This window comes from Garra rufa, chromosome 16 (assembly GCF_049309525.1).
Source record: "Garra rufa chromosome 16, GarRuf1.0, whole genome shotgun sequence".
NCBI classification, from domain to species: domain Eukaryota; kingdom Metazoa; phylum Chordata; class Actinopteri; order Cypriniformes; family Cyprinidae; genus Garra; species Garra rufa.
Window position 1 is genome coordinate 16496172 of NC_133376.1, and position 24290 is coordinate 16520461.

A 24290-nucleotide genomic window follows, 5' to 3' on the forward strand; every position below is an offset into this window, starting at 1 on the left:
TAAGCACGTTTGCACGTGGAGCAGTTGCATGCAGTCGCGCGCAATCTTTCAAAACGGCTGAATCGGTGAAAGATGACTCAATACCGGGAATGGTACCCCAACCTGTCTGTTATAACACGGGTTTGCTCCAGTTCTTCAGGTAATACAATTCTCATGGTTTATGTCCGATTATGAACATATATAGTTTAGTGTCTTGTGAAACAGGATTTAACAAAAGTTGCACACCGCATGGAAGTGACAGGCTTTATGGTGGTCAGCTGCTAATCTTTACATTTTCATTATAATGTGTTGTTTTTATATTGCTAACAAAGTTTTAGCTTGTCAGCGTTATTCGGTGTAAAACCTAACTAAGTTAGCATATGATAACGATCATGAGTTATGTATCTCCCCTATTTGTGTTCAATGCAAATACATATAATTTATGATGAACTGGATCAAATTAAACCTTAAATGCTTTGAATAGCATAAATGTGCCGATTGAACTATTAAGATTTTATTTTGAAGTTGCAGTTTCTTGCCATGTTTTTGCGATATTTTACACTACTTGGGTTCGAAACAAATTCTTTACGTAATAGTAATGTTCTTATTCGAATTCATATTTATATAATGCAATTAGCAAGAGCTTTATCCAAAGCGATTTACAAAAGAGGAACAAAAGCAATTCGTTATGGAGCCAGCAAGATTTTTAATATACAATGTACTGTATACACGTACTATACAACTAAATAAGGAAGCAAGCTATATAACATTAATATCCATCCGTATTTGAATACCTAGTGTTAAATTATAAGTAGGGATTACATTTAATTTTTGGCGCCGAGAAACCTAAATATCATTGAACTTTCCGTAGCTTTTTGGTTGCATTATGGGTATTGTAGTTCAGTATGTTCAAATACTCTTTGGTATGTTTTATGAACTGCGCAGTCGTAATTCGTATCGACAATATAACACTGAATACAGATCATCATATTCTGCTATTCAACACTTTGCATGGTGTTCCCTTTTTTCTTAAAATAATTGTACTCTAGTTAACGAAAGTGTTTTATTATGGCTGCTCTGTGATGCTTCAGTCTTTTCCTCTACTTTCCCTTAGATCCGAGTGGTTCTGCTGTAGTGAGAGAGGTGTGGAGCACCGAAAGCTCTTTCACAGGTAAAACTGTGCCTTGCTATTATCCTAAACTGAATATATATGTACATATACCCTACAATATAAGTTTTTGGATGGCTTAAGTTTAAGACAATTTAATTTAGTCAGTTTATGTGCACTTAAAGCAAGGAATATATGATAAACCTCTTATACAGTAATTATAGATTATTTTAAATGTAGCATTTCACTGTGTACTTTGTTATTTGGTAAGCTAATTTAACTAAAAACTATGAACTAGTGTTATACAGAGACTAACTATAGCTAAAATACTATCCCATTCATCCTGATGAATGTCAAGATTTGTCTGGTGTTTGACTGATTTTTCATGTCTACTGTTTCATGTCGTTCTTATGCATTAGTTTAACTGAAGATTTTTTAGAATAACTTAAAAAAATCCTAAACATGAAAAGCAAACAAATGTAATATTTAGGGGTGGGTATCGTTTGAATTTTATCGATTTCGATTCCGATTCCACTTATCGATTCCGATTCTTTTCGATTCCCAGTTTCGATTCCGATTTAGTAAAATAAAAAAAAACAACAACAAACACAAAAGTCAAACATTAATATATTAAACATGTTTATTTTCAGTGCTAGCTTGCAACATATTATTTTATTACAGGGGTTCTCAACCTTTTTTATATCAGGGCCCCCTTCTTCTCGGGTCAATTTTGCAAGGCCCCCCTATGCCTGACATTTCCTCTAAAGTGTTTATTTTTGAAACTTTTTTTATTAACCTAAACATTTGTTTTGCCTTTTTATTTTTCTCCTGCATGTTATAAAAAAAAAAATCAAACAAACTTTAAATTAAAGCTATACTTGAATTTGAATTTAAAAGAAAATCCTCTGCTCTAACTTTTTAACATGAATACACATATACAGATTTAAAGCACCTAAATTATTTAATTCAGACATTCTTCACAACTTCAGAGTACTCTTTCTTAAGTGACTGAATATCTACTGTTTGTATTTATTATAAAATAAACATATAAATGAAAAATACAGTAAATACATTGTAAATCTGTTTATGCTGGTGCTCATATGTGCTTAAACACCACTGACCCTTACAAGATCCACCTCTATGGGTAAGCATTCATTATAAAAAACTCACAGGACATTCATTTTGAAAACTATGCAAATATTTTGAAATTTCACGCAAAAATACTATGGATCAGAGCACCGAAAGCATGAATAGTTTGTGAATCAACAGCGGACTTATGCGTGCCTAATGTACGACTCCGATATACAAGAATGAATACATTAGGCACGCGCGAGTTCGTTACTATTACTCTGGTCATCTTTGCCTTTACATTACCGGGAGGGTTTGTTTCATGCAGCCAAGAGATAAAGTAGATACCTGTCTTCCCGCGGGGGTATAAGTAGGGCTGGGCGATTAATCGAAAAATAATCGAAATCGACATTCAGAACCTATAATCGATCAAATGTTTCCAGGTCGATTATTTCGATTACTTTCCCTTTAAAAACAGTACCGCGTGTGGAGTCACGTGACCCCGCTCCGTTACATTACGTTATTCCGCCGACATGTCCATGGAGAGCTCAAAAAATTTACAGGATATACAAGAGTAATTTTGTTTAGAAGACAGTGCTTATTTTCTACTTTGAAAGTGCATTTTTGGTTTTCTGCCGAAAGACTTTTATCACCGAAACAACACGGCCGAAACAGTATGTTGACACAAACAGAAACCGCAGCCTGCACGTGCTTGTCTGAAGCAACACGTCTGCGGTGTGGAAGTATGGAAAGACCCACGGATAGCGATTTGTAAAACTTGTTTTGCCGAAATTTCCAGAGGGGTTGTGTCTGCAGTCGTGCGTGCAGTGATAAGAGCAGAGATCGAGACAAGATGCAGCTTTCAGTGAGTGAAAAACATTTAAGTTGGTGTTACGTCACAATATTTTAAAGATATGTCTTTTCATACTGTATTTTTATTAATATTTATGTTTTAAACCATGGAGTTGAGCCAATGGATATCACACAAGCAACGTGAAAACTGCGCAATGTTAAAATGAAAGTGAAAACGGATTTTCAGCATCTGACGTGCATTCTCTCAGAGACAATGAGAGACGATTATACTTCATATGCTGATATTAATTTAGTCCCCTAATATTTTCCTTGTGCCCTGAATATGGTGGGAAACGTATAAAAAGAAACGTATATTGTGCAAGGTTTGTTTCAGAAAATCGGTTCTTGAAATAAAGCTCTTAATTTTAATTGAAAACTGCAGTGTTATTAGGGGTTAAGAAAGTATTAATTATGATTTCAGGTGTTAAATGTGGGGACTGAAAGACAAGAAATGATGAAACTTAAAAAGGCTATCCATTGAATAAATCTGAGCGCTGCACGTTTCAAAGTCATTTGTTGCGCTGCTTTGTATACCAGTCTGACAGCGCCTCCTGCTGGAAGAGAAACGCGTAGACTTGTAAATGTGAATTTTTTTACAGTCTATGATGTGATGGATCCAGAAGATAATGTTATAAAAATGTAAACGATTAAACAATTTAAACAAAGGCAGTAAAATATATGTATATGTCAAGTAATAAAATACTTGATTGATAATAATTGTTTAAATTAATATAATTGATTTATTCTTTGAAACTTTAATATTAATGTATGCAATTGCAATGCCTTGATTCTAGTAAGATTAGTACACAGTCATAGCCATAAAAGGAATGGTACTAATAATTGGCATAATTCTTTCGGGGTTTCGGTTTTCGGCCTTGGTTTCCTCTTTTTCGGTTTTCGGTTTCGGCCAAGAATTTTCATTTCGGTGCATCCCTACTTGTCAGTGAACTATGAGGGCAAAAAAATAAATATTATATAAATATAATTAAATATAATTTTATTAATAAATAAAATAATCGTTCATTAATCGTAATCGAGTTAAAATGTTCAATTAATCGAGATTTTGATTTTAGGCCAAATCGCCCAGCCCTAGGTATAAGTGACTTTTATGTGGGCTTTTGCGGGACGAAATAACATATAGTCCTTCTGGAGTGGGCGGGCGCAGGACTAAAATCCGTCCCTTGCAGATCTCTAAGATGAAGTTTGCGTGCAGCGGTAGATTTGTCTTCGGTTTTTACAAAGCGTAGACACACTTTTAAACGCTTACCGTGATCCATCTTTTCGACTGATGTTTACATTACCACGTAAAGTCCTGGCAGATTGCACGCGCGGAAGGTCCTGGCAGATCACTAGATGGAAAAAATGCAACCAGGAATCGAAACGAGGAATCGAAATTTTAATATTATAACAACTATCCGATTCTTTATCTTAAGTATCCGATTCCAGAATCGGAATCGATTTTCGATTCCCAACCCTAGTAATATTGCATTTGCAAACAAATGTGAAAGTGTATAATTTCTTATTTAAATATTAATATAGGTTGTAACTTGACGTTTGTTTTGTTTATCATTTCTTTATTAAACAAAAAATAGACTTATATAATATAATAGGTGATGTGCTACGTTGAAGAATTATTTTATCAAAACCTTATTTTTTTTTTTTTTGCATGTTTTGTACACAAGTCAACATTTTTTGGACAGTAAAATGTTTTGTGCATTTATTTGATACAAAAGCAAAAACAGTAAGATTTTGAAATATGTTCATTATTTAAAATAACTGTTTTCTATTTGAAAATATTTTAAAATGTTACTGCTTCCTGTGACTTCAAAGCTGAATTTTTAGCATCATTACCCCAGTCACATGATCCTTCAGAAAGTAGTCTAATATGCTGATTTGTTGCTTAAAAACATGTAGTATTATTATTATTATTATTATTATTATGTCGAAAACAGAGTACAATTTTCCAGGTTTCTTTAATAAATCAGAAAAACAGCATTTATCTGATATATAATGTTACAAAAGCTTTTTATTTCAGATTAATCCTGATCTTTGGATATTTTTATTCATCAACACATTCTAAAAAATGTACTCAACTGTTTTAAATATTGATAATAATAATAAAAATGTTTCTTGAACAGCAAATTAGCATATTAGACTGATTTCTGAAGGATCATGTGACACTGAAGACTGGAGTAATGATGCTGAAAATGTAGCTTTGATCACAGGAATAAATTAAATTTTAAAGTATATTCAAATAGAAAGCAGTTATTTTAAATAGTACAAATATTTCAGAATATTAGTGCTTTTGTTGTATTTTGGATCAAATAAATGTAGGCTTGTTGAGCAGAAGAGACTTCTATATAAAAAAAAACCCCATTAAAAATCTTACTGTTCAAAAACTTTTGACTGGTAGTGTATAGTGAACACTGAAGTGATAAGCACATCTTATTAACTGTATGGTGACACACTGCCATTGAGAGTTGTGATGTGTGTTTGTGTTTCAGATCATGATGGCCACTGGTTGGGGGTCCGTCAAGGTTGGAGGTCCATCAAGGCTAGTCTACATAGTCATTCAGCTCACCTGCAGAATCGAGGTACAGCCTCGGGACCCCGCAGCAAGTTTCAGGACAGCGTTGATGTGTCTGTGATGGGTAGTCAGTATGGGATGTCCCAGCAGAGATTGTAAGTGTTGCTGCAAATGATTTATCTATGTATCTACGTAAGGAATGTTTAATTTAATTTCCAGCCATGTTATGCTTTTCCTTCAGTATTCCATATGGACGTTCCAGTAAGAGAGGAGAGGGGCAGATGGAAAAGATCAAAGGGGGGAAAGCACACGGGTTTAAAGGAGAAGATGCAGGAGGGAATGATTGGTTTAAAATTACAGTAAGAGTTCAATTTGATTTTCCTTAAAGGAATAGTTTACCCAGAAATGACAATTTGCAGAAAATCTACTCGCCCTCAGGCCATTGAAGATGTAGACCAGTTTTCTTCTTTATCAGAACAATTTAGCATCACTTACCCAGCAATGGATCCTGTGCAGTGAATGGGTGCCATCAGAATGAGAGTAAAACAGCTGATAAAAACATCACAATAATCCACATGACTCTAGTCCACCAATTAACATCAACGGTTGCTTCCAGCTAAAATATGTTCTAATAACATTCAAAATAAAATGTTCATTTAGAATACTTTTAGACTGTTTTAATTTGCAAACAGTGCTTGATCTGAGCATATTTCTCTCCTGATTCAGATGACTTTTACACTGGAGAAAGCAATAAATCTAGAGTCTTTTATTCATATTTTGGCAAAAAGCGCACTTTAAATTTGAAACACCTTAATGATGTATTTGTTTCTTACAAATAAGCAGATTTTGCGTCACAAGGCATTAATTGAAGGACTGGAGTCACGTGGATTGAATTATTGTGATGCTTTTGTCAGCTGTTCGGACTTGGCAGTTTTGAATACTATATAATTCAATGGCTACCATCAATTATTTGGTTACCAACATTCTTCAAATTATCTTTTGTGTTCAACAGAAGAAAGTAACTCATACAGGTTTGAAACAACATGAGGGTGAGTAGATAATGACAATTTTTTATTTTTGGGTGAACTATCCCTTTAAGCTTCACAGCAGACTGATTAAGAACATATTAAACTAGAAAAAAAAAACATTAAAATAATGACATTACACAACAACTAATTTTAAAAGAACATAAAATGTTAAAATGGTATTAGTTAAAAAAAGTTTTATAAAATAAACCTTTTTTTTAAGTGATATGAGTGAAAATGATAAAGTTTTTTTTTTTTTTTTTTTTAATTACCTGCTTTAATAATAATTCTAGATACCTTATAACCCGAATTGTCGATTTTTAGGATCCACAATAGCTTATTTTCAATTAACCGGTTAACATTTACAACTTGCATACATTTTTTGAATTGGTTTGAATAAAAACGGCAGACAGGCTGGATGAAAATGTTTTTTTTTTTTTTTTTTAACGTTTATTGCATCTGATATACTTACTTTTATTTCACAGATCCCATATGGAACAAAGTATGATAAGAAATGGCTCCTAACATCACTACAGAATCTCTGCCCCATTGCGTTTATTCCATTACATGTAAGTGATTCTCACTTGTTGTTATTATTTATTTATTTTATTTTTTGCATAATTGTTTTTTAAAGGAAATCTTATAAACTGTCAGGTCATATTTCACCCCAAAATTAAAAGAATAATAGATTTTATTTTGGAAAAAAAAGAAAGAAATTGTTATTTTTATTTCTTAATATTGTGTTGCAGAAAATGAAGCCTGTTCTTAGGACTATCATTATTTCTGCCATTATTTTAATGACAAAGTACATTTAACAAAGAAAATGTATTTCTTTGTCTTTCTTTCTTTCTTTTTTTAATAAAAAGTATTATTCTTTTAATTTTGGGGTGATCTATAAATACAGAGTTGACCTTATAACTAACTTCAGTCAGTGAATATTGTTAAATCACTGAATCACATTATATTCAGCTGATGTGTCACATACCTGTCAGACTGTGCCTCTTGTTTTTGCCTAGTACTCCACAGAGGGGCATAAAGTTAATTTCTATGTGGAGGATGCTGCTGCTGCCAGCACTCTGTCCAAACTCTCACGCAGAGTCACAGACAGTGAAGGGAACAGGGTATGTTGCACTTTCATCTATTGTAAAACATTCATCTCGTTCTCATTACTGTGTTCTAGTTGTAAACTGGGCAGACATGTTTCTTGTTCTCCAGGTGGTCGTGCTTATGAACTGCTGTTCTAGTCCCCCATTCCTCCAAAGCGAGCTGAAGCCACAAGATCTGGAGCATTTAAAGGTTTGACCTACAGCTGCTTCTTCTTGCAGTAACACCTTGTGAGCTACAGGTGGCAGCCGTTGCATTTAACTGTTGCTGTTCTTTTTTGCAAAGCATTGCATGTCCAAACGCTTTGACGCTTCCCAGAAGTCTCTTGACCTGAACAGCATCCACACTGATTCAGGTAAAACTAGACTGTTTGAATAAACAAAACCCTTACACTGCACAAAGTACAGCTCAATTGAGAGCTTTTCAAAATTATGTTTTGTTTAGTTTTTTAATATTTGACTCTATTCCACCAGACTTGGTTTCCCATGATTTTGAGATGACCTTAAATCGAAAAAACTGCATGCAAGCTGTGATCAAAATCATACAGGAGAATATCCCAGAGGTAGGACTCTTAAGGGTTTGCTCAAATCCTTAACCTAAACAGAAGTAATAGTGAATCTAATCTTAGCTGAATGAAATCCAGTGGTTGTTTCTTATGAATTGGGTGCTGGTTCAAACACATCACACTTTATTAATATGATGTGCATTTCAAAACATGTTTGTTTTTGACAACTATTTGTACGACGAAGAAGTCTTGTATTATACTATAATCACTAGAAAAACCTGGTCTGTTTTCAAAGATATAAGACTGTATTATCTTGGCATTCAGGCATTTAGCTAAATATTTTTTATAACATGGTAGCTTTAAGATCCGTGATGAATTACTGTGTTCATTTGAGAAGTGTGTCAAAGGCCATTGCTTCATGACCTGTTTCCGCTGTCTGCCAGCCGCGAAGAATAAATATAGTAACTTCATCTAATCCATCAAAGTTCAACCACAGTGTCTGGACAAAAATAGGAAATCAAAACACCCAGCTGGTGGAAATATTAAACTATATGGTTTTATTTCTAGTGTAAACAGCTGTGGGTAGGCCACACTGAGACACTGATTCCAGGAAATACTTTTGTTATTTATCTTATTAACACATTCATAATAGTAGATGAAAGAATCTTGTACTTGATCAGCAATAGTGTCACATGTGATTCTATAATCAAGACAAACTGACTTTCAAAAGACAGATTTAGGCTTGATCTGTAGTGCCATCTTGGGCTTTGGTATGTGCATATGGCATCAGTAATTACCTAATCAGGGTTCTGGTGGATTGTGATGTTTACAAATTTTATTTTCTTAGTTTATGTATTGTTTTTGTTTCATTTTTTAAATGTACAGTACCAGTCAAAAGTTTTTGAACAGTAAGATTTTTAATGTTTTTTAAAGAAGTCTCTTCTGCTCACCAAGCCTGCATTTATTTGATCTGAAGTACAGCAAAAACAGTCCATTTTGAAATATTGAATAAATTTTACAATGTAATTTATTCCTGTGATCAAATCTAAATTTTTAGCATCATTACTCCAGTCTTGAGTGTCACATGATCCTTTAGAAATGCTTTAAATTGATCAGAAGTGATGATAAAGACATCTATAATGTTATAAACGATTTCTATTTGAGTTAAATGCTGTTCTTCTGAATTTTCTATTTATCAGTGTGAAAAAAAAAATCGAATCAGCTGTTATCAACACTATAATAATGTTTTTTTGAGCAAATCAGAATATTAGAATGATTTCTTAAGGATCATGAGACTGGAGTAATGACAAATTCAGTTTTGAAATCACAGGAATAAATTACATTTTCAAATATTTTCAAATAGAAATTTTAAATAGTAAAAATATTTTTCAGATTTTGCTGTTTTTGCTGTGATTTGGGTCAAATAAATGCAGACTTGGTGAGCAAAAGAAAATAAATAAAAAACGTGACACATCTTACTGTTCAAAAACTTTTGACTGGTTGTGTGTTCTTGTTGGTATGCTCATAATTCATTACAAAAAGCTAAATGAATAAGCTTTCCATTGATGTATGGTTTGTTATAGGATATGACAACATTTGGCCAAGATACAACTATTTGAAATCTGAAATCTGGAATCTGAGGGTGGAAAAAATATTCTAATATTCTAATATTCCAATCTAAATATTGAGAAAATCGCCTTTAAAGTTGTCCAAATGAAGTTTTTGCAATGCATATTACTAATCAAAAATTAAGTTTTGATGTTTTACAGTAGGAAATTTACAATATATCTTCATGGAACATGATCTTTACTTAATATCCTAATGATTTTTGCCATTAAAGAAAAATGAATTTATTCATTATTTTGAGCAATTCAGTGTATTTTTGGCTTTTGCTACAAACATACCTGTGCTACTTAAGACTGGTTTTGTGGTCCAGGGTCAGATTATTGACAAATATGACAATCTTTCCATACATAAAAGCAAAAGTGACAAAAAAGTCCCATAAAAGTGATTCATATGACTTGTCATATATTTCTGAAGTCTTCTGAAGCCATGCAATTACTTTGTATGAGACAGGGATTCACAGACTTTTTGGACAGTTGAACCCTTTTGACTTGCGTATCACAGTCATTTCTAAACTAATTTTAAAATGAAATACTTAAATAGAATTTTAAATAAAATGTAATGAGAAATTGTTTTTATTTAAAATTTAACTTTTAATTAATATGATTTTTTAATGTAAACAAATAAGAGTTTGAAGTAACATTTCTCTGTCTTCTTCTTTGATCCTTCTCAGTTGTTGTGTTTGAATCTGAGTAACAACAAGCTGCGTAAGCTGGATGACATTGCAGAGCTTGTGAACGCAGCCCCCAACCTGCAGTCACTGAACCTGTCTCATAATGAGGTGAGAGATGCTAAGGCAGCTGCTGTTATCATCTGTTATCGCTATCGTCACACAATGTTAGCCCAATTCTTCAGTTTCTATTTACTCGACTGCAAGGTCCACAGAATTTCCTTTCGGTATCTGTTGTGTTGCCATATTGTCTTGTCATCCTCTGTCTGCAGCTGAAGTCAGACCAAGAGCTGGGTAAGGTGAAGGGGCTCAGGCTGGTGGAGCTGTGGCTGGACAGGAACCCTCTGTGTGATGACTTCAAAGATCAGACCACATACATCAGGTCAGTGCCAGTTTCACTGCAAGAGTAAAAGGTCAAGGTTGGTATAATTAGCTGGAGGATATGCTAAAAACACGGTTCCTTATAGACACGATCCCAAACCTAGTAAAGTAACTCATTTTAATTCTTAAAGGGATAGTTCAACCAAAAATTAAACACTCTGTAATTAATTACTCACCCTCACGTCATTCCAAACCCATAAGACCTTTGTTCATCTTCAGAACACAAATTTAGATATTTTTGATGAAATCAGAGTTTTCTGATCCTGCATAGCCATCAACACAACTACTATGTTCACGCATGCATGGTACTCTCATGAACATGCGTTGAAGACTAAGAGGGAAGAGAAGAAATTGTTGAATAAAGATGTTATTTTTGTTTTCTTCGTGCACAAAGTATTCTTGTAGCTTCATAAAATTATGGTTGAACCACTGATGTCACATGGACTATTTTAATGATGTTCTTACTACCTTTCTGAGCCTTGAACTTGTCAGTTGCGTTGCTGTCTATGAAGGTTCAGAAAGCTCTCGCATTTCAATAAAAATATCTTCATTTGTGTTCTGAAGATTAACAAAAGTCTTACGGGTTTAAAACATGAGCGTGAGTAATAAATAACAGAATTTATATTTTTGGGTGAGCTATCTCTTTAAAGATGGTCTTGAAAAGCCTGGATGTATGAAGTAGCCTAATTTTAAAAGTGATGTATAGGCTTGAAAAATTCATGTAAATTACATTTTTTTTTAAACTTTTTTATAATGAATTTATTTTTTACTAATGCTAAGTTCTATAGTTCTAGAAATTGAGTAAAATAAAAAAAATTTAAATACTTATAATGGGAATTTTGAATTTTATTGTGGACGGCAGAGTGCCTTGAAGATGAACTATTTTCAATTTATCTAAATCTAAATAGCATCCATGATGTTTTACCCTGACAAAGTTACGGAATCCAGTAGAGTCTTATAAGTCTCATGCAGATTTAAAGCCTCATATAGTCCCATGCTGGCCTAATATACCTGGAATATCATCAAAAATAATCATCAAAACCTGGCATTGCAGATGTTAACACATGAACACACATTCATAATTCATTGCTTTATTTATTCATTGGTTTATTTTATCTACTTCAGAGTATCCGTCATTATTTAGTTACTTTAGTTCCGAACAAATTATGAGTTGTCTGAATAAATTAGGGTGTTTCTGTCTCTGTTCATTTGTTATAAGTGCATTCACATGTACGAGTGTGTGACAGACTGACGTGTCCAGAATTTCTTTTAGTGTGGTTGGATTTTCTTTCTTCCTTCTCTCCAAATCACAGCAGCAGCTGCATCCTGTCTTGATTCTAGGGCTTTCCAAATCATCCCTCTTCTTTCTTCTTCCCTGCATGAAACAGCTTTGGTTATGCATGAAGTTGATCCCAGCCTTCATAACAGAGAACTAAATCAATAATATTTAAAAAATGCAGGCTATTTTTATAAGTTTAGAAAGAAATATCACTTTTTTTATATATCAAGACAGCCACAGGATAATATGGTGGCATTTCAAGCAAATCAGTCCACATTTATTTGCTGCAAAATGTTTTGCTCATGTTCATCTTGTATTCCTGCTCCAATCAGACTGCTGTTTTTGGCCAGTGTGGAAGGCTGGATAGCCAATGACTGGAAAGATCCCACTCTCTGTCTGCAGAGAGCCTACTACAAAGAGCCTACAGTGGTGACAATGGAGAAAGAAGTTGATGGAAGCAAGATGGCTGTTCTAAAACTCCATGTTATTGCATTAAAATGGCTCAGGGACAAATTGTCATGCTAGAGAGAGTTGGCAAATAAAAAATGAAATTGAAAAAAGAATTAAAAATAAAAAAATGAGACTGGTTTGTTTGTCTATGTGGGAAGTCAGAAAGAAAAATCTGTTTTGGAGCTGCTGGGATCAGTTTCATTGTATTACTGTTTCTCTCATAAATGCCAAGTTCTGTCATGAAACTCTAGACCAGGGGTCCTCAAATCTTACCCTGGAGGTCCAATGCACTGCAGAGTTTAGCTCTAACCCTAATCAAACACACCTGAGAATGCTAATCAAGGTCTTCAGGATCATTAGAGAATCACAGGTAGGTGAGTGTGATCAAGGTTGGAGCTAAACTCTGCAGCGCATTGGACCTCCAGGGTAAGATTTGAGGAACCCTACTCTAGATGGTGCGCACCGCTAGGTTTTTGACGCAAACTGATGATATTCACAGCTTTAAACTACTCGGCACAAGCTGATTGGTTCTTGTTGCAAACACAGCCAATGAGCTTGCTGCTTTACATTTAAATGGCTGGTGAGAGTATTTCACAGCACGCTTTCAGAGGTCCTCTGAAACCCTCCACCTCCCTAGCTCCACCTGTATAGACCTGCTACACTGTAAAAAAAAAAATCCGTAAAATTTACGGTAAAAAACTGGCAGCTGTGGTTGCCAGAATTTTACCATAAAAAATACATTAGCAATGTTTTACATTTTAAGGTTTTCGCTTAAATTTACAGGTAAATACCGTAATTTCATACCAAAAACCGTAACTCATATAATGGTAATGTACCAACTTTTTGAAGCACTGAAATCTGTTTTGTACCTTTGTAATACAATGATAACCACCAAAAGCAGGTGGTGATGACAACATCACATGATGAACCAAAGCCCATCGCACGGAGGTTTTAACTGACAACATATATAGAAGGTGCACAGTGTCATTCACACAAACACTAAACACCATCATGGTAACACATAAAACTGAAATAATGCAAAAAACATTAATTTAACAACATTAGATGTAACATACAACCCTAATGTACAAAACCGCCAAGAAAAAAATTAAGATGAAGTTATTTCAACAACAAAAAACATCAAATAAAAAAATTAAATGCAGGGAATTCTGGGAATGTCAATTTACGGTTATTCACTGTAAATTTTACATTTCTTTTTCACTTCCAAAAACGGTATACTACCGTAAAATTAAATGCAATGTCCAACACAGTTTTTCACCGTATATAGAAGGGGAACTTACCGTTAACCATTTCACAGGTTTTTACCTTAGCATTTTTACAGTTTTTTTACCGTTAAATTCACTGTCATTTTTTACAGTGTACGGGGTATTATACAGTTGAGATCAAAAGTTTACATTCTATACACTTTGCAGAATCTACAAAATGTTAATTATTTTATCCTAATAATAGGGATCATACAAAATGCATGTTATTTTTTTATTTACTACTGACCTGAATAAGATATTTCAGAAAAATGTTGTTTACATACAGTCCACAAGAGAAAATTTACACGTCTTACACGTCTATTTTAATAATTTAGTAGTCAATGTAAATATACCACTTTTCTGTCAAATCACCTTGGTTAATACAGTTAGTCTTCCTACAGTACATTCATGATAAATGTTTGTAATGGTGCTGATTTGGGGGATTTAGTTATAACTTGTTCATTGTCACAATTTTGAGAGTTTTCTGATTTTAAGGTAGTTTAATTACAGTTGAAGTCAAAAGTGTACAGTCGTGGCCAAAAGTTTTGAGAATTACATAAATATTGGAAATTGGAAAAGTTGGTGCTTAAGTTTTTATAATAGCAATTTGCATATACTCCAGAATGTTATGAAGAGTGATCAGATGAATTGCGTAGTCCTTCTTTGCCATGAAAATTAACTTAATCCCGAAAAAAACTTTCCACTGCATATCATTGCTGTCATTAAAGGACCTGCTGAGATCATTCAAAAATCATGTTGAGAATGTTGATGAGCACAAGGCTGGAGATCATTATGTCAGGCTGATTGGGTTAGAATGGCGGACTTGACACGGTAAAAGGATGGTGATGCTTGAAATCATTGTTCTTCCATTGTTAACTATGGTGACCTGCAAAGAAATGCGTGCAGCCATCATTGCATTGCATAAAAATGGCTTCACAGGCAAGGATATTGTGGCTACTAAGATTGCACCTAAATCAACAGTTTATAGGATCATCAAGAACTTCAAGGAAAGAGGTTCAATTCTTTAAGAAGGCTTCAGGGCGTCCAAGAAAGTCCAGCAAGCGCCAGGATGGTCTCCTAAAGAGGATTCAGCTGCGGGATCGGAGTGCCACCAGTGCAGAGCTTGCTCAGGAATGGCAGCAGGCAGGTGTGAGCGCATCTGCACGCACAGTGAGGCCAAGACTTTTGGAAGATGGCCTGGTGTCAAGAAGGGCAGCAAAGAAGCCACTTCTCTCCAAAAAAAACATCAGGGACAGATTGATCTGCAAAAAGTATGGCGAATGGACTGCTGAGGACTGGGGCAAAGTCATATTCTCAGATGAAGCCTCTTTCCGATTGTTTGGGGCATCTGGAAAAAGGCTTGTCCGGAGAAGAAAAGGTGAGCGCTACCATCAGTCCTGTGTCATGCCAACAGTAAAGCATCCTGAGACCATTCATGTGTGGGGTTGCTTCTCATCCAAGGTAGTGGGCTCACTCACAATTTTGCCCAAAAACACAGCCATGAATAAAGAATGGTACCAAAACACCCTCCAACATCAACTTCTTCCAACAATCCAACAACAGTTTGGTGAAGAACAATGCATTTTCCAGCACGATGGAGCACCGTGTCATAAGGCAAAAGTGATAACTAAGTGGCTCTGGGACCAAAACGTTGACATTTTGGGTCCATGGCCTGGAAACTCCCCAGATCTTAAAACTTGTGGTCAATCCTCAAGAGGCGGGTGGACAAACAAAAACCCACTAATTCTGACAAACTCCAAGAAGTGATTATGAAAGAATGGGTCGCTATCAGTCAGGATTTGGCCCAGAAGTTGATTGAGAGCATGCCCAGTCGAATTGCAGAGGTCCTGAAAAAGAAGGGCCAACACTGCAAATACTGACTCTTTGCATAAATGTCACGTAATTGTCGATAAAAGCCTTTGAAACGTATGAAGTGCTTGTAATTATATTTCAGTACATCACAGAAACAACTGAAACGAAGATCTAAAAGCAGTTTAGCAGCAAACTTTGTGAAAACTAATATTTGTGTCATTCTCAAAACTTTTGGCCACGACTGTACATACACCTTGCAGAATCTGCAAAATGTTAATTATGTTTCCAAAAATAAGAGGGATCGTGCAAAATGCATGTTATTTTTTATGTAGTACTGACCTGAATAAGATATTTCACATAAAAGACATTTACATATAGTCACAAGAGAAAAAAATAGTTGAATTTATAAAAATTACCCTGTTCAAAAGTTTACATACACTTGAGGTGTTACCTGAATGATCCACAGCTATTATTTTTTGTTTAGTAATAGTTGTTCATGAGTCCCTTGTTTGTCCTGAACAGTTAAACTTCCCCCTGTTCTTCAGAAAAAATCCTTCAGGTCCAAAATTCTTTGGTTTTCCAGCATTTTTGTGCATTTGAACCCTTTCCAATGATGACTGTATGCTTTTGAGATCCATCACTTCAAACTGAGGGACTCATTGGCAACTATTACAGAAGGTTCAAAGCTCACTGATGCTTCAGAAGGGAAAAAGATTCATTAAGAGCCGGGGGTGAAAACTTTTGAACAAAATACAGATGTGCACATTTTTCTCATTCTGTCATTAAGTATTCCCCATCAGAGGATACAGAAGACTTACATGTTTCCCAGAAGACAAAATAAGTTACATTTACCCTGAGCTTCAAATTTCAAGTTTTCACCTCCCTTAATGCATGGGTTTTCCTTCTGGAGCATCAGTGAGCGTTTGAACCTTCTGTAGTCAGGTTCAAAGTACCAACTGAGTCCCTCAGTTGTCCTCAGTGTAAAAAGATAGATCTCAAAATCATACAGTCATTGTTGGAAAGGGTTTGAATACACAAAAATGCTGGAAAACCAAAGAATTTGTAGGACCTGAAATATTTTTCTGAAGAACAGCAGACAATTTAACTGTTCAGGACAAACAAGGGACTCATGAACAACTATCACTAAACAAAAAAACACAGCTGTGGATCAATCAGGTAACAACACAGTATTAAGAATCAAGTGTATGTAAACTTTTGAACTGGGTCCTTTTTTTTTAAATTCAACTATTATTTTCACTTGTGAACTATTTGCAAACGTCTTTTATGTGAAATATCTTATTCAGGTCAGTACTAAATCAAAAATAACATGCATTTTGTATGTAAACTTACGACAAATGTGAGTGTCATTTAAACACTTCTCACTTGATGTTGCAGCACTGTTTAATTTGAGTAAACATTGCGTTAAGCCCAAAGTATTCTTCTGTTTCAACACATTTTAGAAATAATTTATTGTGTTTGCATACACAATAAACAAATTAAAAATCAGAAGACATTGCTTGGGGAGTGATTGTGGTGTGTGTGTGTGCGTTCTGTAAACTCTCTTGTCTTCCTCGTCTTGTGACAGTGCTGTTCGGGAGCGATTTCCCAGGCTTCTCAGACTGGTGAGGGTTTTTTTTTAATTGTTTGTATGTTTTGAACTAACAGAACTCAATGTACGGTACAGTTATTAGTGTTTGTCAGAAACAAAGTCAGTCAATCATTAATTTATCAGGGACAGAAAACCTGATTCCAGGCTGGCTGCCAAAAGAACACATTGCTTAAGTGTCATTGGACATTTTCCAACTGTATTACAGGAATTTAGAGTCAACAAGAAATTAGAATTCATCTGAATTGATTGTGTTTAAATAAGCAGTGCATGTTATGAATGTCAAAATGTAATCACTAGCAGTTGCAGGAGTGATTCAGATGTGTGTGTTATTTCTGTAGGACGGTCATGTGCTTCCACCTCCAATCTGCTTCGAAGTGGAAACACACACAAACATCCCTCCTTGCAAGGTAACCTGTGACTGCAGTGTTTTATTGACTTGAAGAATGTTAATGTGAAGTTTCTGATTGGATGTGTCTGTCTAACTAATTCAGGGCAGCCACTTTGTATCAAATGAGATCCAGGGCGTCATTCAGCGTTTTCTGCAGCAGTAAGTGCACGTGTGGAATAGCTTTCCTATAGAATCGTCTTTAGTATTCTGTAAAGCATGCTTTTGTCAGCAGTGATGTGTGTTTGTGTTTGTTTTGTGGCAGTTATTACTGTGTGTATGACTCTGGGGACAGACAGCCGCTGCTGGAGGCGTATCATGATGGTGCCTGCTTCTCTCTCAGCCTGCCATCCATAAACCATCCCTCCAGGTAAAACACCACTCATCTGAGCTTGACAGCATTCTGCTGTGTTTAATAAGCCATTATCTGGGTGAATCACACAACCTAACAGGGTCACATTCACTCCAAAAATTAAAACTAATGCAAAAATTGTGTTACTTGCATATAAAATAAACGCTTTCAGAAATTATATAGATACACTACAAGATTAAGATTTTTAATGTTTTTTAAAGAAGTCTCTTCTGGTCACCAAGCCTGCATTTATTTTATCCAAAATACAGCAGAAGCTGTACTTTACTATTTAAAATAACTGCTTAAAATTACAGAAATGAATACTTTTATTCAGCAAGGATGCTTTAAATTGGTAAAACATGATGATAAAGACATAATGTTACAAAAATGTTCTATTTCAGATAAATGCGGTTCTTCTCAACTTTCTTTTCATCAAAGAAACCTGTTCCTACTCAGCTGTTTTCGACATAATAATTTTAATAATTTTTTGAGCAGCGAATCAGAATATTAGAATGATTTCTGAAGGAATGAATTCAGCTTTTAAATCACAGGAATAAATTACATTTTAAAATATATTCAAATAGAAAACTGTTATTTTAAATGGTAAAAATATTTCAGAATTTTACTGTTTTTGCTGTACTTTGGATCAAATAAATACAGTAAATATTTTTCAAAAACATTGTGTAAAATTAAACAAAAACTGTGAACACAAAAGTATTATTTTATTAATGCTAAAATAATGCTGCTTGTAAATTATTATTAAATGTATTACTGATTTTTATTTATTATAATGGAATTTGTATCATCACTTGGCATCAAATGATTTTAAATAATCTTAGTAGGCCATTATGTTTCTCAATATATATTTAGAATAATAAAACATTCTGTATTACAGTAATGTGGATTGAATAAAGGTATGAGAGGGTTGGGGTCTTCTTAATTGTTAATAATGTAATTAATGTAAAAAAAGAGAGAGAGAGTTTTTATTGTGTTACATAATTATATATTAAAAAAGTTATTTTTTTATCATTTGTTTTTTTTTTTTTTTGGGGGGGGGGGATAAAATGAGAAATTTAGTGTTTGTACTTAATAACTAAGTAGACTTTATACTGTGAAAGATAATAGTTATACGAGGTGTGTATAGTTGTGGTATGTCACCCCATTCGTTTTTTTGTCATTTTTTATTTTTACTTATTTTTAATTTATTATTTTTTCAAGGCAACCCTGGTTTGTATATAGTTATTGTTGGCCAGATATGCTGGCTTTGCTTTACAATAACTAAATAAACTTTTAAATACAAATACAAAACATGTGTATTTGTAAAAGTGCAAAAGTGTTTTTCATATATATTTTATTTTTTATGTTTATTTTCGGTCTTGTTTCTTTTTCCTGTAACTTTGCAGGTGCAGGTTAAAAGATTATCATGAACACAGCCACAACATCAAGAACATCAAAGAGCCCTGTATGTTTCACACATGCGAAGCGAGCAAAACATAGTAAAAAAAAAAAAACACACACACAGAGATCAGTATCTGTCATGTAGTCATCTTCTTCCTTACAGCCACTCGGCTCCAATTGCTAAAACGCACCCGCCTTACTGTAGTCGCCTTCCTCAATGAGCTCCCGAAGACCCAGCATGATATGAATTCAGTCACTGTTGATGTCAACACATACTCTGTGAGTTCCTCAAAGATTTAAACACTGCTTTCATTGAAGCTCTTGTTTTTGGTAATTTACATTTTTTGACATCTGGTTGTTTTCCTGTCTTCTCCGTAGCGGACTTTATTAGCGTTCACAGTGAGTGGAGTGTTCAAAGAAGGTGAGTCTTGCCTGAATGCAGTTACACATGTCAGCAAAACAGTTGATCAAATAACGCTGTGTGTTCAACTCAATGTTTGTTTACCTCTCTTCAGCTGATGACAAATTGAGAGACCGTGTCAGGGCGTTCTCCAGAGTCTTCATCACAATTCCAGCTCAGAATTCTGGGTAGGAAAAGGCAGCAGCAAAATAAAAACACTGTGCTTTGGGCTGCTTCTGTTTTTCTTTGGCTTTTGCTGTCATTTTATTACTTAATATGGTTATCTTCTTTTACTGGCTTTCCCCTTAGACACACTGAATTTCCCAGAGTTGACTGTTTAGCAGACAGATAAAACAATAATCCTTAGTCACTTGGTCAAAATAACCTCTTCTGAAGTTAATTGGTGCATGTTTATTGGTATTTGTTGCATTTTCAGCCTGTGTATCGTGAATGACGAGCTCTATGTGAGGAACGCCACCAGCAAGGAGATACATGGTGCGTTTGCAGCACCAGCCCCCTCGATTAGCCCAGTGCTGCCCACCCTCACCGCATCCCAGCAGGAAATGCTCTCCGCTTTCTCCCAGAAGTCTGAAATGAACCTGGAATGGTCTCAAAAGTGAGCAGAGACGAAAACCCATGACCTTATACTTGCAATTTTTAATTATAAAACTATAGATGTTTCTATGAATGAATAATTTAATTTAGAGTGGTGGCCAAAATGATTAGAACACTAGTATTTTCACCAGCTAAAAATGATTTTAAGTCAGTTATTTCTATCTTTTGCTGGAGTGTGTCAGTAGGAAATATCAGTTTACATTCTCAAACAATCATTTTGCCATTAATTGTAATAATCCAGTGAGATTTTTGTTTGCACAAGGAGTCATCGTCATCCAGTCAGTCTGGAATGACACGAAGAAACAGAACAAACTGAGACTAAATCCAGAAGAACTGTGGCAACATCTCCAAGATGCTTCAAGAAACCTACCTGCAAAGCTACCTGAAAAACTATTTTCAAGTGCACCTAGGGCAAAAACTGCTTTGAATGCAAGGGATGGTCACGCCAAATGTTGATTTAATTTGGTTAATATGTGTTAATTGATAAGGAAATCTATTTATGACATTAATTTTGACAGCATCCTCATTTAACAGCATTTTTGCCAAAGTGCCTAAAACTTTTAACAGTACTGTAACTTTGCAGGTAGGTATCTTGAAGCATCTTGGAGACGTTGCCACAGTTCTTTTGAATTTAGTCTGAAGCATCTTTGTTCTGTTTCTTCATGTCATTCCAGACAGACTGGATGATGATGAGATCAGATATCTGGCTGTTGTCAGACTCCTTCTGCAAGCAAAAATCTAACTGGATTACTACAATTAATGGCAAAAATAATGTGTGAAAATGTAAACTGATATTTCCTACTGACACACAACAGAAAAAGATATAAATAACTGACATAGAACCATTTTTGGGCTGGTGAAAATACTGGTGTTCTAATAATTTTGGTCACCACTGTTGATGTTTCTGTTTCTGCTCTTACTTTGGTATACGATTTTGGTCATACCATCCACCCTTAGTCAATATTAACCCAAACCTGTTGGTAAGGCTTGTGTATTTCTGCCAGATGTCTGCAGGATAACGCCTGGGATTTTCACCAAGCTGCTCAGATATTCACAGAACTCAAGGTATGAATCTGCTTGGCCAATTGATAGAAATGCATGTGCAATATGTCCTCATTTCAGCAGCTCTGTTTGCTGTCAATAAATAATCAGAAATGAAAAGATACAGGCATTAACCATTGAAAGCCCCACTAGTTTAAATGTTTCAAAAGCTGATTAACATTCTTAAAACTTATTAACTAGATAAAATGAAGAATTTATCTAAATTTTCCCTTGAGATCAGGTGATCAGTTCACCCAAAAATGAAAATTACCCCATGATTTACTGACCCTCAAGCCATTCTAGGTGTACATGACTTTCTTCTTTTAGATGAGTACAATTAGAGTTAAATATATTTTTTTTAAAAAGTGGCTCTTCCATGCTTTTTAATGGCAGTGAATGGGTGTTGAGATTTTGAAGTCCAATAAAGTGCATCTTTACATCATAAAAAGTACTTCACATTGCTCCGGGGGGTTAATAACAGCCATAGCATAAGCTCTGGTAAGAATATGCTAGTTTTGTGAGAACAAAGTTTTGTTTATGGCAAAGAAAAAACATTCTCCTATTGGCTTATATCGAATTCCTCCAAAATGTTTCTTTACAAATCCTTGTTTTGTACATCTAAAATATGACTTTCACATTTGTCACTTCTCACTAGAGCTCACGCTACGGCTACATCCTACGTCATCCGCTGGAACACCACTCTCTTGTGAACGCACATAAGACAGTTAGCGGAAGCTAGAGATTATGGTTTAGAAAGTTTTAAATATGAATATTTTTCTTTCACAAACACATTGATTTACTTCAGAAGGCCTTTAATAATCCCCTGGAGCCATGTGGAGCACTTCTTGATGACTGGATGTACTTTGTTTATAAAATCTCAACAGCCATTAACTGCCATTATTAAGCTTGGAAGAGACACATTTTTAATTTAACTCAAATTGTATTCGTCTAAAAGAAAAAAGTCATATGCACCTAAAATGGCTTGAGGGTGAGTAAATCATAAGGTAATTTTTTTTTATTTTTGGGTAAACTATCCATCTCATTTATGTTGATTCATGTTCAGACAATTTAAGGTGGACCATGTGTTCTGAAATCTAATGGCATACAGTTTTTTTTAGACTTTGGGACTTGTCATATTTTTTGTAACATTTTGTCTCCTTTAGGCTCAAGGAAAGATCCCAGAAGCTGCTTTCATAAAATGAAAACAACAGAGAAATGCATATGTATGTACATAGTTTTATTTGTTGTTTAGCAGACATTTAATTATGTGTTAAACTGAAATGAAAAATAGTTGTTTTATATTAATTCTAGAATTTTATTTGAGTTTTCTTGCTTAAAAGAGTTATACCTCAGGTTTATAGTTGAATAAATTACAGCACTCTTTCTGTATTAATTTTAAAAGCACTGTTTTCTGTTTTAATTGTGATGTCTTGAGTATGTGCTGAGCTTTTGTTGGTGTTAACTGTGATGTTTTCACAGCAATAAAGTTTGTTTATTCAGGCTTTTCTCAGCAAGATCAAGAAATCAATACCTTATCAAGTTGTCACTGTATTAGAATAATTATTCTGATTATTGCTAAATATAACAAACTAAAATCATGACAGCGCTTGAGGAATATAGAGCCCTTACCAGAGCAAAAATCCAGGTAAACTTCAGGGCACATGTGACTGAATTTGTTTATGTACATTTTATGTGGTTTTTTTTTTAAAGAAGTCTGCTCACCAAGCCTGCATTTATTTGATCCAAAGTACAGCAAAAACAGTAAAATTTTAAAATATTTGTACTATTTAAAATTGTCTTGAACTATTTTCTATTTGAATGTATTTTAAAATGTAATTTATTCATGTGATTTCAAAGCTGAATTTTTAGCATCATTACTCCAGTCACATTGTAACCTATGGTGCGTTATTAACAAAGGGGTTATTATTAAAAGGCAAAAGCAACAAAATGATTAGGAGATTGATGCTGGGCAAAGGAAATTCCCCAAATCCCGAGCCTTAAAGGGACAGACACCCAGACCGTTATAATATGATCCCTCAGAAATATTCTAATATTCTGATTTGCTGCTCAAAAAAACATTATTATTAAGTTGAAAACAGCTAAGTAGATTTTTTCAGGTTTCTTTGATGAATAGAAAGTTCAGAAGAACAGAATTTATCTGAAATAAAAATCTTTTGTAACATTATAAGTGTTACTTTATAATGTTAAATAATGTTATAATGTTAATGTAAAATTATTAATTTCTGTATATTTCTTTCCCTCCAAAATATACTGACTCCAAGCTTTTAAATGATGTAGTGTATAATGTTACGTATTATTTTAGATAAATGCAGATTTTGGATTATTCTATTCATCATAAAGAATCCTGACAAAATGTATTCAACTGTTAATTTTTGATCATGTGTTGAACACTCAAGACTGGAGTAATGATGCTGAAAATTTAGCTTTGATTACAGGAATAAATTACATTTTAAAATACATTCAAATAGAAAGCAGTTATTTTAAATGGTAAAAATATTTCACAATATTACTGTTTTTGCTGTATTTTTTATCAAATAAATGCAGACTTGGTGAGCAGAATAGGCTTCTCTAAAATCATTAAACATCCTACTGTTCATAAACTTTTGACTGATAGTGTATAAGAATTTGTTATTATATACCAGTGATGCTATTATATGCTAATCCTGTGGAACCGATACGATACCTAATGGAATCTTTATTACATAAGGTTTTATTGTTTATGTACACAATAAAAAATAATATTAAATAAAGATAAACATAAGATTGGCTACAGCAAGTTCGTTATATCTGGATGAAGCGTTGAAGTTGACCGTCCCAAGAT

The 24290-nt window shown here is 34.3% G+C and overlaps 1 protein-coding gene across 1 annotated transcript; it reads left to right on the top strand.

Annotated features, from left to right (window-relative positions):
- The first annotated feature begins 72 nt into the window (after positions 1-72).
- nxf1a (nuclear RNA export factor 1a) lies at positions 73-23102 on the top strand. Its single transcript, XM_073821029.1, has 22 exons — positions 73-139; positions 1094-1150; positions 5512-5689; positions 5776-5893; positions 7045-7128; positions 7576-7680; positions 7775-7855; positions 7949-8018; positions 8137-8225; positions 10465-10572; positions 10734-10843; positions 17234-17270; positions 17596-17664; positions 17749-17804; positions 17908-18012; positions 19398-19456; positions 19556-19671; positions 19771-19813; positions 19908-19980; positions 20229-20408; positions 21412-21472; positions 22612-23102. Exons 1-22 carry the CDS (start codon positions 73-75, stop codon positions 22648-22650), a joined length of 1905 nt encoding a protein of 634 aa, XP_073677130.1. The 3' UTR covers positions 22651-23102.
- The last annotated feature ends 1188 nt before the right edge of the window (positions 23103-24290 follow it).